Source organism: Papilio machaon, chromosome 2 (genome assembly GCF_912999745.1).
Source record: "Papilio machaon chromosome 2, ilPapMach1.1, whole genome shotgun sequence".
Lineage (NCBI taxonomy): Eukaryota > Metazoa > Arthropoda > Insecta > Lepidoptera > Papilionidae > Papilio > Papilio machaon.
In genome coordinates this window covers 5,577,648-5,590,916 of record NC_059987.1, presented here as the reverse complement: position 1 = coordinate 5,590,916, position 13,269 = coordinate 5,577,648, and the positions used below count along the sequence as shown (strand labels likewise).

Sequence of the window (13,269 nt, the reverse complement as noted above, 5' to 3'; positions counted from 1 at the left end):
CTTTCTCTTTCCTACTATTTTTATCTTTGTTATTCTCATGAACCATCAATTTCATTTTTCTATAATCTGTTGCAACGGTATTAAAAAAAAAACTTGTCAAAATAATGCTTCGCTGACTACAGTATCGGTTTTAGCGTTACAAGCGCACTGGTCAAGATGTCTTCGGCACCCCCTTTTTTATCATGCCTTGGGGGGTGTAGCTTTTACCATTAATTACGTATCAAATATCGTTGTGGCACGCAATACTCTATGCCGCCGCTGATGACAGTATTTTGCCAAGCTGCCTTCGTGGAATGCAAGTTTCAGACATCGACGCCTACGAAAAATTACTCATAGCTGTATCTTAATAATATGTAGTTGGAAAATGGAGAGATTAGATAACGTAATTTAATGTAAACCGCCAAGCGAGTTAGCTGCGCAGTTTTAATGTGGTTTAATATTATAAAAACGTAAATAAAAACATGTTCATGAATTCGATTTTAATTTTATTTTAATAGTCCAGTAACAATGAGCTAAATACCTTATAGCTCGTTTATCTTTGTTTTTCTATCTCATAACAAATGCATGAATGCAATTAGACGACATCACATATAAACCTTGTCTTATAAACTTAATTACGTCCATATAACTGAATAGAATTAACGTTCTTACATATTTGTTTTTTTTAATTATTAAACTATAAATACAACGTATCCGAATAATTTCACAAAAAAAAATTCTCAGAGGCTAAGAATGCATGAAAATCCTGTTAATATATTTAATGAATTAGCGACTCCAACCACTTACCGTTGGCTTCTCAGGCCAAAATCTCTGTATAAAACATATCGCTATCCCTCTCATTATCTTTAACAAACAGAGATAACAATATTTTGGTCTCAGAAACCCACAGTTAATACTTTAGTTTGAATCCCTTTGTTATTAATATTCTTTGAATCATGACAAAAAGATAAAACTGAAAACAAAAAGAACCTCAATGTGTTGTAAAATCGAGAGCCTTGATGTTGCGTGGCTAAAAAAAAAGATTATCCAACGAGAGTGCATCGGACGACGGAATCTATTTGTGGTACATTCTCTGGGTTATTTTAAGATCACACGCTGCCTCATCCCTTTTATAATACGTTACTTCTAAGTTTATATTTTTAATTTTCAATTTTCTGTTTTTATATTTAAACTTGTGTATTATTATTATTTTTTTTACTTTAATTGTATGGCTTGCTTATTTTGTTAATTATCAATAGTTATCTTAAAATAAAATTTTTGTAAAACTTATTGTACTTCAGATCATGATTTAAAAAGCAAATAACTAAAAAGTACTTACGTCAAAAATAGTAATTATATACGTGATAGTTGCGTACCTACATACAATATGTGCTTATAAATATAGTCTGCTTCGCAAATTAAACACAAAAGCGTAAGATCTTTATAAATATCAAATCGAAACAACAAATCAACAAATTAGCTGCTAGAATATTCTCGAGTAAAGCCTTTTTATAGCAAGCTTTTTATACGCATCCCGAACGAGTGATTCATCAGCTTTGTTTTGATAAAACTAGTGAGAGATATACTATTTCTGACAATATTAAATCTCAATGTTATTTTGATATGTAATTTTATAAGAGAGACAGACATTCTGGATCAGTTTTCTAACATAATCTGATTTATGGTATGCAAGATCACTTTGGCTAAGAAAGACAGCGCTCTCCAAATTTGGCCAATCAGTCAGCGGACTTGTTAAATATTAAATTATCTGATGACTTCTTTGAGTGACAGGTACGGTACAGTTTTGTCCTTTTCACTTACGAAAAGACACATCTTAAAAAAATGATCAAAATGTGATACTTAGTTGTTTTATTTCCATAACAATAGGAAGAGTTGTCTCTTTGTTACATTTGTTGCATCATTTTATCACTGCAGAGTCTTAAAACTTGTTATTCAAAAATTATCAATAACTACCGTTTACTCATAAAAAGTTAACGACACTTAACTATTCAGTGGTCTTTTAAAATTAGCTATAATATACAACATTGTTGGAATAGAAATATTGTGATATACAGAAATCATAGAAGAAAATAAAATCTATTGCAGATTAAGTAAGAAGATATAGAAAAATCTATAGAATTTACATATATTTAACATCATCTAAAACACTATCAAAAGACATCTTTACTTCATCTCGGCTTCTCCGATTTTCAGACAGTAATAACTTATGTCACGCTAATAAACAGAATCGAATCTCTGATGACAGTTTCAATTAATCTTAACGGTAATTGTAAATGTTTTTGCTTTCTTTATACTTTAACGCTATTGATAAATTGCGAAGTTGTGAAAACTAAGTGCATATTTATTGCTATTATTTTATTCATCTATACCATTGACATTCATAAAGTCAAATCTATAACAGTTCTATTAAACGGGCGACAATTATCGGTCGAGCCAATTGCGTTAATAGTCCTTGATCGAGACATCTGGATAATTTCCTCTTTCCTTTTTTTTTATTGTTCTAGGAATACCTGGAAAACATCTTGTATTTAGAACGGCAGGTAGGATGAAGTTCGATGAAATCCATTTTTCTGTAAATTGAATGCTTACTGTCTTTTCTAGATAAAAGCTACATATTATTATTGGTACTGCCAAAATGCAAAGTTGTTTAAACAGTTTCTTAATTAATTGCAATATGAACATTTTAAATTCAATTCTGTTTTATGAATATTGCTTATATAAGTTATTAAATTTGTATTTAATTGGCTGCAGTTAGTCGCTACCTTTATAATAACGGTCATCGTCTTTCTGAAGTGCATGACTGTCATAAAGGTTAAATAACAAGTGTTTTCTCCAATATTTGGTACGGCGCCGGTATTCTCGATAAAACTGATCAATTACTCAACGTCTAAATCTACCCTGCGGACAGAGTCAGTAGTGTGGTGCGTGTACGTACGTCAGAAAGAGACAAACATACGTTCAAATGTTTTGACTTACAAATGCGCCAAGGTTTTGATGGAAAAGTACTGGAAGAAAAGTGCACGAACCAACGAACGGTCCATTGGTGGAAGAGGTGTTGCAAACATTTTCATAAAAGGTTTATTATACATTTTTAGCGTTCATTAGAAATCAAACTAAGAGCTATTAAATCATCATGATTTCATTTCTTTGTGCTAATTTCATTCAAATGTATTTTTCCATGAACAGTCACTAATAACTTATGGTATCATTCGTCATGCCTTTAAAACACGATATTGCTGTAAGCGAGTAACATCGAAGTTATTTTCAGAAAGATTGCGTGCCACTGACGAACCTGAATAAGCAACAAACTACAAGCGTAAAACGTTCACACTCTCTCAATGTTTTATAATATTAACACAACACTGTCGGTGTCTGCGCACTGCAATTACATTAACTTGTCGATGTGTGAAAGTGTAAATCGAGGCGCCTACAGCGCCTGCTTTACTGGCACATACATACTTATTCTGACCATTTTATTTGAACTCTTACTTAATACGACTCTTTATTTCTATTCAATACATCAATGGTTTGATATTATATTTTAACGTTTTTAAACATTTTCGTATTTTTAATAGCGAAAGATTCATTAAGCTACACCAATTATTGTTGGCCTAAAGTTAACCATATCAAACGGGCGCCGGTTTTGCACAGCCCTTAGTCTCAAAATTCTGAATAATACCGTATTATTATGCGGTTTCTAAAGCGAACACAATCGTTTAACGATTTCATTATAAGTTATGGATAAATTTAATATTTATCCAACTAAATTTAAACCTAACACGAAAAATACGAAAAAAGTTAAAAAATATTGCTACGATTTGACGCAAAATTTGCAAATCTCGACTTCATTCATGATTTATTAAGTCGCACTATGAATTAGAGTTGTAGATTTTCTCTATACTATTATAGCTGTACTTGACTAAACATTTTAACAGTTATAATTAATACACTTCATTCGTACAAAAATAGCTAGTTCTAAAATATGTATCACGGGATTCAGTCAACAGTTCGCTGTAGCTTCGTGCAGTGCACCAGCCGATGCCAATGAAATCTCCAGAATGCACTTTATAGCTTAGTCATTAAACATTATAATATTCGTCAGTATGATTGACCAATAAATAATTCTAATTTCTTTAATTTATTCTATACCCATACATGTAAGGAAGTTATGAGGCGAGGATTTAATTGTTTAACAATGAGTCTAGGTTTGTACAATTTCCTCCGAAATTATCGACTTAACAAGTCATTGATAAAGGATGCTATTAAAATTGTCATAAAGTTCGTTTTTTCGAGCAGTTTCAACGATTTCTTGTTCAGATATTCTAACTATTTATAGGATGTGTTATTGATTACTTATTATACAAATAGATACATTTTTGACGTATTTATGACGTAAATTTTCTTCTTAGGATTAACAGTTAATGTTTAGCTCTATTTTGTTAAAAGCTACTATATATGACCTAAGATTTAATGTTTAAAATTTTAAAACTCTGATAAGTCTATACGTCAGAACCATTCACAATAATGTAAAGTTGAACCGGGAGAAATGAAAGTCCAAAGGACCGCAATATTTTCCCCCCTTATAGAAGTTTCTTACCCGAGTTTCTCGCTTATGGGGGTCGGAAATGGACAAAGGCACACGCATATAGAGGTTCGCTTTTATAATTCTAGGATTACTACAAGCTCTAAGGAACAAACGTGCCAAATTGGTTACTATGCATGAACATTGTTCTTTGTTATATTTTTCAGCTATTACATACAGGAATGGTCACGAAAACAAACTCATTAACCATTACATACTAACGTGAAAACACCAAACAGTAACTTGTAAATATGAACGAGGCAATGACGCCATCACCAGCATCAGAATATTTGATTTAAGATATCGTTAATATTAGGGTTGTCGAATAATTCAAAATGAATTATCTTACTGTCTTTAATTCTAATAAACTTAGTATCAATTATGTGTGTTTGTTTTTTTTGTAAATCATTGTTTACATTCCTTAAGAGTGTTTAACCAAGACATTAATTTTTATCAATATTAAACATCGTTAGAGCACAGATGCCATAACGAACTTTGGACTATTTTTTAGCCGACTTCAAAAAGAAGGAGGTTATCAATTCGACTGTATTTTTTTTTTTTTTTTATGTGTGTTACCGCGAAACTCGGCCCCTGGTGGTTCGATTTTGATAAAAATTATTTTAATCGAAAGGAAGTGCTTGCAGGTGGGTCCCATTTTTTTGTTTTTTTTTTAAATAACTAGAAGACTAGTAGATTTTGAATATAGCTTCAAAATTTGTTGCGGAAATTAGGGACATTTTTGCTTTCAGCGCTTACGTAGGCTAAACTATAGGACCTACATAAAAATGATGTATGGCGAATTGTAGCTCTTTAAATGTGCTAAATAAAAGTCCGCGATAGCATATATCTATCTTTTATAGTTTTCTCACAATAACCATTTTTTTCTTTAGAAACATTAATTAAATTCATGCCCTATTTCCGACGCTATTATTCAAGTTCAGTTATTAACCCTTATGTAAATAAATATGTTCATTATCAAGAGAATTAAATGTAGATTATATTTGCAATTGAAACTATATCATTCTGTCTAATAGTTTAGGAGATATCGTAAGAATAAAATTACGCGGAAACGAAAAATGCTACATCGCGTTACAATGAATAGCACAAATTTGCTTTCTGCACTTACGTAGGTCAAACTATATGACCTACATTAAAATGATGTATCGAGTAATTATAGATCCTTAAATTTGCTAAATAAAAGTCTCAGGTGGCATATATCTATCATCTATGGATGTCTCACAAAAACCATGTTATTATGAACAAACTTCGATTAAATTGCACACGAAAAACAGCGTTGTAAGCTTACGGCGCTATTATATTATATTCGATATGAATCCTTATCCAAATAAATATGTTTGATGGCTAGAGTATTAAATGCAGATTACATTAGCCTTTACACTATGTAATTCTGATCAATAGTTTGGAAGATATTAAATGATTAAAAACTACGCGCATTCGAAAAATGCTACTGCGGCGCGCGGCTGGACAAAATTAAAGGCACGCTACGATGTATTAGTTCGTTAATTTTCAATTTGTATACCGATTTTGATAATTATTTCATTGTTTAAAGGATAAGTGGTTATCTGGTGTATTCTAAATTAGTTTTTGAATTGAAGTACACACATATTAAATAGGAAAGTCCTTTTCTTTATTTGTCTTATTTATGTCCTTATACGTATTAAGGAAATTTGTAATTAAACTTCAAATTCACTAAAAATTGAGAAATAAAACAAACATTTTAAGAAAAAAAAAATAGCCGACTTCAAAACAAAAAAAAACTATCTCAAACAAAATGCGCTTAAAAGTAACTTAAAAAAAAACAATTTCAAACAAAATGCACTCAAAAGTAACGTAAAAAAACAATTTCAAACAAAATTCACTCAAAAGTAACATAAAAAAACAATTTCAAACAAAATGCATTCAAAAGTACCATAAAAAACAATCTCAAACAAAATACACTAAAAAGAAACAAAATAATGTCATGAAAACTTCTTTCTTTCTTTCTTCTCTCTTTCAAAAACCCTCTAAACTCTAAAGAAAGTTCTCTTCTTTCTTGTAACATGTCTATATTGTATAATTATTGTTATTTTGGAGTCGGTTTCGGCCTAAGTAGGGACATAAACGTAAGTATGTCTAAAACATCTCAAATATAAAATGTCACCTATTTACTTCGGCCGACACCGACTGCGAAATAACAATAATTATACAATATAGACATGTTACAAGAAAGAAGAGAACTTTCTTTAGAGTTTAGAGGGTTTTTGAAAGAGAGAAGAAAGAAAGAAAGAAGTTTTCATGACATTATTTTGTTTCTTTTTAGTGTATTTTGTTTGAGATTGTTTTTCTTAAAGTTATTTGTTTGATAGAAAGACTTTTTGCCTATCTACACAGTTCCATCCTCTGTGTATATTTCAACTGACTTCATCATTTCACTAACTTTCGTACTCATGGGTTAGATAATGCTCGCATTATATTAAATCGGATGATCATATTCGTGTAATTTAAATAACCACGACCCTTCGCTTGAAGACTTATATTTATTAAACATTATCTGAATTAGTATATTACTTGGTTCCTTCTTCTCCAAATAAAATCAGACATTCTCATTTGGTTTTATGTGCGATGCACGATTGCGATATAAGAAGTGCACACCTCTAGTGATATATTACTTCCTAAAGTCATCAATTCATGCAGAATTGTTATACGTAATCACTCGTAGATCTAGGTTTAAAAAACTTCTTTCCTTGAAATTTATATTTTTAAAATATTAAACCGCCTGATGTCGTTATGAGACGTAAAAACATGTGCCTAACCATAAAAAAACTTAGGCATTGTTTCAATTACATTTTAGCTTAAAAAAAAATATGTCAACCCTTCTACGCACGCTGATATAGACACTAGCTGGCGCCCTCAACTCCGTCCTCTCGGAATTCAAAAAGTTAATTAGTAGCCTATGTGTTCTTCCAGACAAATTTTGCCGAGATCCATGAAGCCGTTCTGGAGATACCTTCTAACAAACATCCATCTAAACAATATGAGATTAACAGAAATCATGACTATTGAATGAAATAACAAAGTGCTTACACCGGAAGCAGTTTTGGTGACATACATTTAAGGGTAAAACAGAGTCTTTTATGACCATGTCCGTGATATCAATCACTGGCGGTCATAGGGTTAGAACACGTGTTTAACTAAACAGTGTCTAACTGTATTTATTCGGAGTAATACAGTCTAACCGTGATATTAGACCACCGTTCCACTAGTATAATAAACATTTAAAACATATTGTTTGTCTCTACTTTTTCAAAGAGAATGTAAGAGATGACAATGTATTTTCATACGATTGTGTCGGCAGTGCAAACTCACCCTTATATCTGTAGACAGTGAATACTACTTATGTTTATCTTAGTCTTATAAGTTAGTAAAAAAATATAATTACAAGTAGATACTATTTTCCGGTGCAAAAAATCTGTCAGTCTCAATTTTTTATATTCATTCCACTTACAGTCATTGAAAACATTTCCGTATTATATATTTTGTCGCATAAAAGGTTATTACCGTACATATTCATCTGAATATATTTTATGACTTGTCTCTCGCGTCACGTCTGATAAAATTTACTAGATGGTGAAATCATCATATAAATAAAGAAGTATATTTTGTGGTTTCAAGTTAATCACAGTATATTAGCTTCTTGTTAGTCGTTGTTTATTAATCTTAAATGTGGCAAAGTTAATATAAGTATCGGTATAAATGTATGACATATAAGGAACGGTAACAAAAATATTATTGAATTACATAAGGCCACGAAACAATGTTGTTTTAAAAATACACCAATTATTTATAATTGGAAATTAACCAAGCCCTGATACTATAAAATAAAAGACTGGAAGTACGAGTACGGGTTCCATTTTGATTTATAAATTAAATTAAAGTTTTCATTACATACGCATTATTAAGGTGAATATACACTAGAGTATTTTCTCAAGCATTTCTATGTAATGTAACGTTTTAACGAATGATATGATACAGGTAAAAGCATAGTTACCAAAGCACGTCTGGTTCATGAAAGGGTTGATATACACAACAATATCATAGAGCGGCACATTGTTTTGTTACAAGTAAATGCTCTAGTCTATACCCACCTTAAGATCAGTAAATGTTTCTGTAATGACCATAGTTAATTAAATAAATTACAATACTATAGACGAAACATGAAATACTAAATTCATGTTTCGTCTATTTTAATGATCAGTTCAGGTAAATTGTTTAGTTGCTGAGGACCATTGTTTGTGTCTTTGTTTTGTGATCAAGAGAGATCAAAATAACTGAATTTGTGTCGTTGGTTTTCCTTGTAGGCAGTGCGTTACAACCATTTTGTTTGCTTTAAATTTAAGTCATTAGATATACCACCGCAAATAGACCTTGAAAACTAAATTGCTTGTTTGAATACTCTACTATTATGTCACGTGAATGATACTTTTGGTTGTCATTTTAGCAATTTATTTGTACGAATATTGACGCTTACAATTTGAAAGATACAATGGTTTCAGTTCCTACTCCTACATAAAACTATGTATTATTAACATTATTAGAAATCAAATAAAATCACGAGACTTTTTTTATATTAGAAACTGGCAAACAAGAAGCAAGTGGACACTTAATTTTAAGCGAAGTCACATCCGCAAGAAGTTAAAAAGTAGAAGATGCGTTGTCTACCTTAAAAAGACGCAGGAAGAGACGTACAGAAAGAGGATATTTCTCCTTCCATACTTCCCCTCCCCGTTAAACCCACTTCCTCTTTCTCAAGGAAAGAATCTCATCAGACGAAGCGCGGAATTAATTCCACTTCAGTCCTGTGTTCTTTGTCGTCATTCATTTATTCAAGGTCATTTGTGCACCGACTATCGACTCTACCACTGTTGAACCTTTGTACACTACCACTGTATTTTTTGTGTGGATTAAGAGAGATACAGTATGTATTTCATAATTGTTTAAATGCACTGACTTAACGATATTCATATTATTTAAAGACATCATTAATATCTATGTGAAAAATTTATTCATTATAGCCATGCCGTGGGATCTTTCCAAACTTTCTTTTTAATTATATAAAAAGCAACGTGCTATATTTCAAGATATTTGTTTTCCAAATTTTATCTACGACGAATGTCAGTATTTACACTTTTTCCTTCTGTTAGTTCAGTTTTAGGCACACGTCAACTTCGATATATTTTATTTTTACTACTAATTTTTCCTCTAGATGATTTTACATTGGACCTAGACTAGACTCATGTTTATTATCATGGATCGATCTATAAATATGTTAAACATGTTTTTGCTGCTTACGCAAATAATGACAACTGTATTTTCTATTTATATCTATACTAATATTCTAAAGAAGAAACTCAAAAACTATTTTGCTACTAGAAAGCTACATTATCACTGAGAAACATAGGCTAGATTTTTTATAATACCGCGTAAAAATTGCGGGAATAAGCTAGTCGTAAATAAAATGAACTGTAAAACTTAAGATGCATCTATGAATTTCCCATTGCATAAATCGGTCCAGCTATGTTTGTATTTATGTAAAACTAGCAGTCGCCCGCGACTCCGTCCGCGCGCAATTAAAAAAAAAATGAAAAATAGATGTTGGCCGATTCTCAAACCTACTGAATATGCTCACAAAATTTCATGAGAATCGGTCAAGCCGTTTCGGAGGAGTACGGTGACGAAAACTGTGATACGAGAATTTTATATATTAGATATTATACTACCGTTACGATGTCATATGTATTTACAAACTTCAATCATATAGCAAGTATGTAAAGTGGGAAGTGCGCATTAAGTGCCAACTTTGTGCCGATCACGTCACATTAGTGAAAGTGATTTAGAATAGGCAATTTCAAAATTACATAGAGATAGATTTACAGTAATTATTTCGCTATTACTTTTGACGAGACGACAGAGCATTACGTGGTCTCTTTATATTCCGCGAGTACTTGACAAACATCCGACAGTGTCACACGAATATTCATGACACTAAATATTCGCTATCAAATCACTCATAATATTTCAAAGAGGCTTTTATTTAGAAAGCGAAGAAAGCGAATGTTCCACATTTTAATGTACCAATTTTTTCTTCGCACACTTATCATTTTCAATAGATGTCAACGACTATGCCAGTCAGTGACAGCATGCTAAAATAAATATGAAATTATTTATAGTTCAGAATGAGGTAAAAACTCTTTTATTTTTAGGTCAAGTGTGCCAGACAAGGTTATAATTGCATCTTAATTATATCCAACTAAGAGTGATAAGTATTATATCCTCAGATCAACCGTTGATGTCACTGATAGCAAATTATTTTGTAGAAAAAATTGTTTCTAACATTCCCGATAGCGCTAGCTTTTAGCGGTTACAAAGTTTGCTTTATCCATCTATTTCTTAAGATCAAATGATCTAAGTAAACTATGAGCTCGTGAGCTCGTTACATACAACGTATAACCTGTTAAAGTAGTATCGAAACAAATCACCTAATTGGAGCCTATAATATTGCTGTGTGTATAATTTTTGTAATTTGTTAATTCGCTCAAAAGGATGTTGAGCATAATTATGTTACGAAGAAGCTGATTGTATGAATTAAAATAGATTTTGATATCCTGAAAAAACTAAACTAGACTCAAAAATTATTGAATTGATTTCAAATATTGAAATACACTGAGTAATAAAAAAAAATTAAATACAGAGAGTATACTTATTACTACAATTTTTGCATCCCGCGGGGACAAAGTCGCAGGTAAAAGCTAGTTTAATTATAAAGTCAAGATACATTGCCTTACAAATGGTATATTAATTAACCGTAGACCATGTATCATTACATAACAAAGTTATGATAAAATTATTGAAAAGAATCTGAAACATTTTCTAATAAATCTGCGATAGAAAAACTTATGGAAATATTCCACATAATGATTATTCTAGATACGTTCGATGTACCAATACTAAGCGCAATTCGATTCAACTCACGTCATTTTTCGTATGGAAGTGGAAATTTTACTGGAGAGAATATAATCGTCTAGTTCTACGTGACTTTCATGATGGCTGCTGATTACCTTATCAAGTCTAATGCAATCGCTTGCACTGTCTAAATGTTATTTAAATATTTCCATTCTATATTACACACTGTTTACAAGTTTCCCTTAGGATGTTAATTTGCATAACTTTTTCCTCAACAAAACATTATCAATTTTATAAAGACCCACAAAGGACAAAGTATACTGACGATTCTAAAACACTTTATAAAATATCTTCTTTTTTTTCGCTACGTTCTTTTTTTGTCAGAAGCCTGTGTCTAGATCCAAAATTCCGGATATGCTCAGAACTTGTTGAACTAAATTCAAAATGAATTCCTGTAAAAATAAACCAAAGTAAAGACGGTAACCGTGCTAAAAAATCAGAATTAGACAAATATATATGTACGTAACTGTTTATTCACATATGCCAACATAGTGTTTACCTATAGAAGAGGTGTTAGACTTTGTCTACCGTCATACTGTGCAAACCAATGTTGAAAATAACAAACGAAATTACTAAAGACTCGTTCAAAATAATTTTATGTCTTTCTTTACAGATGCCTGTCTAAGATGCCAAGGTGAAAGCAAGAAGGATTCTTACGGGAAACAAGACTGCGTCGTCGTATGGGGCGAATGCAACCATAGTTTCCACTTCTGCTGCATGTCGCTGTGGGTGAAACAGAACAACCGGTGCCCGCTCTGCCAACAGGAGTGGTCTATCCAACGAATGGGCAAGTAGACCCGTACCAGACGGCGAACGATGATCTCTATAACAGCGCATTCATTTAAATTTTATTTCATTCTTGACGTAATAAACTGCTCTATTCGATTATTTGTATTTCCTTCCTCATTCCCGTCGAGGTCATTTGCTGTAAATAACGTGTATTATACTATATAATATATTTTGGTAGCCTGAACCATAAATGTTGCAATTTGCAACTAATAAATAATTTTGAATTTACTTAGTTGATCTTAGTTTGCGAAAGTATGAAAATAAAATTACCTATGCTGACCGAGTGACTAAATATGTATTTCACGGATGCGTGGATGCCATCACGTAGCATTGAGTTTGCATATTCGACTAATAATAGCTTTTTACCATATACCACCAAGGTGCTTACGTATTGATTATTCTGCATGTAAAAATACTTTCTTCAATTGAAATTACTTTTATTAGTGCCAGAGATACACAGCGTTAAAATGTTGGTACATGAACACTGATGTGAATAGATCTCTACTCGGGATCCCCAAAAGCATAAAACATTTCGTAATCAATAAGATACTCGTACCAAGAGAAGTATGAAATATCTGTACGTATCGGTACGTTCCGATACAGAGACATGAGAGTTCCTCTGGTGAATATTTAGTAATTCTTTGTTATCAACAGTCAATGGACTGTTTAACGTTGATGCTACCTTTGTATTCATGTGTCAGCTGTACCCAAAAACTTATGACGCCAACCAGTATTTACCTTGAGCAAACTCATCCGTCAATAAACCTTAAAATAAGATGAAATCTTCAAACAAAAAGTAACATTGTTTATCAACTACCTTCTCATACTTCGATACGTGAGAAGACGTCATCAGCATACAGTAGGTATACTATCTATAC

General features: G+C 31.8%; 1 protein-coding gene across 1 annotated transcript in view; it reads left to right on the top strand.

Moving 5' to 3' along the window:
• LOC106709049 (RING-box protein 2) overlaps nucleotides 1-12,488 on the top strand; it is a 34,886-nt gene extending 22,398 nt beyond the window's left edge. The window contains exon 2 of the mRNA XM_014500707.2: nucleotides 12,216-12,488. Coding sequence (XP_014356193.1) covers nucleotides 12,216-12,397 — 182 coding nt within the window. The 3' untranslated portion in view covers nucleotides 12,398-12,488. The remainder of the gene's footprint in view (nucleotides 1-12,215) is intronic.
• The last annotated feature ends 781 nt before the right edge of the window (nucleotides 12,489-13,269 follow it).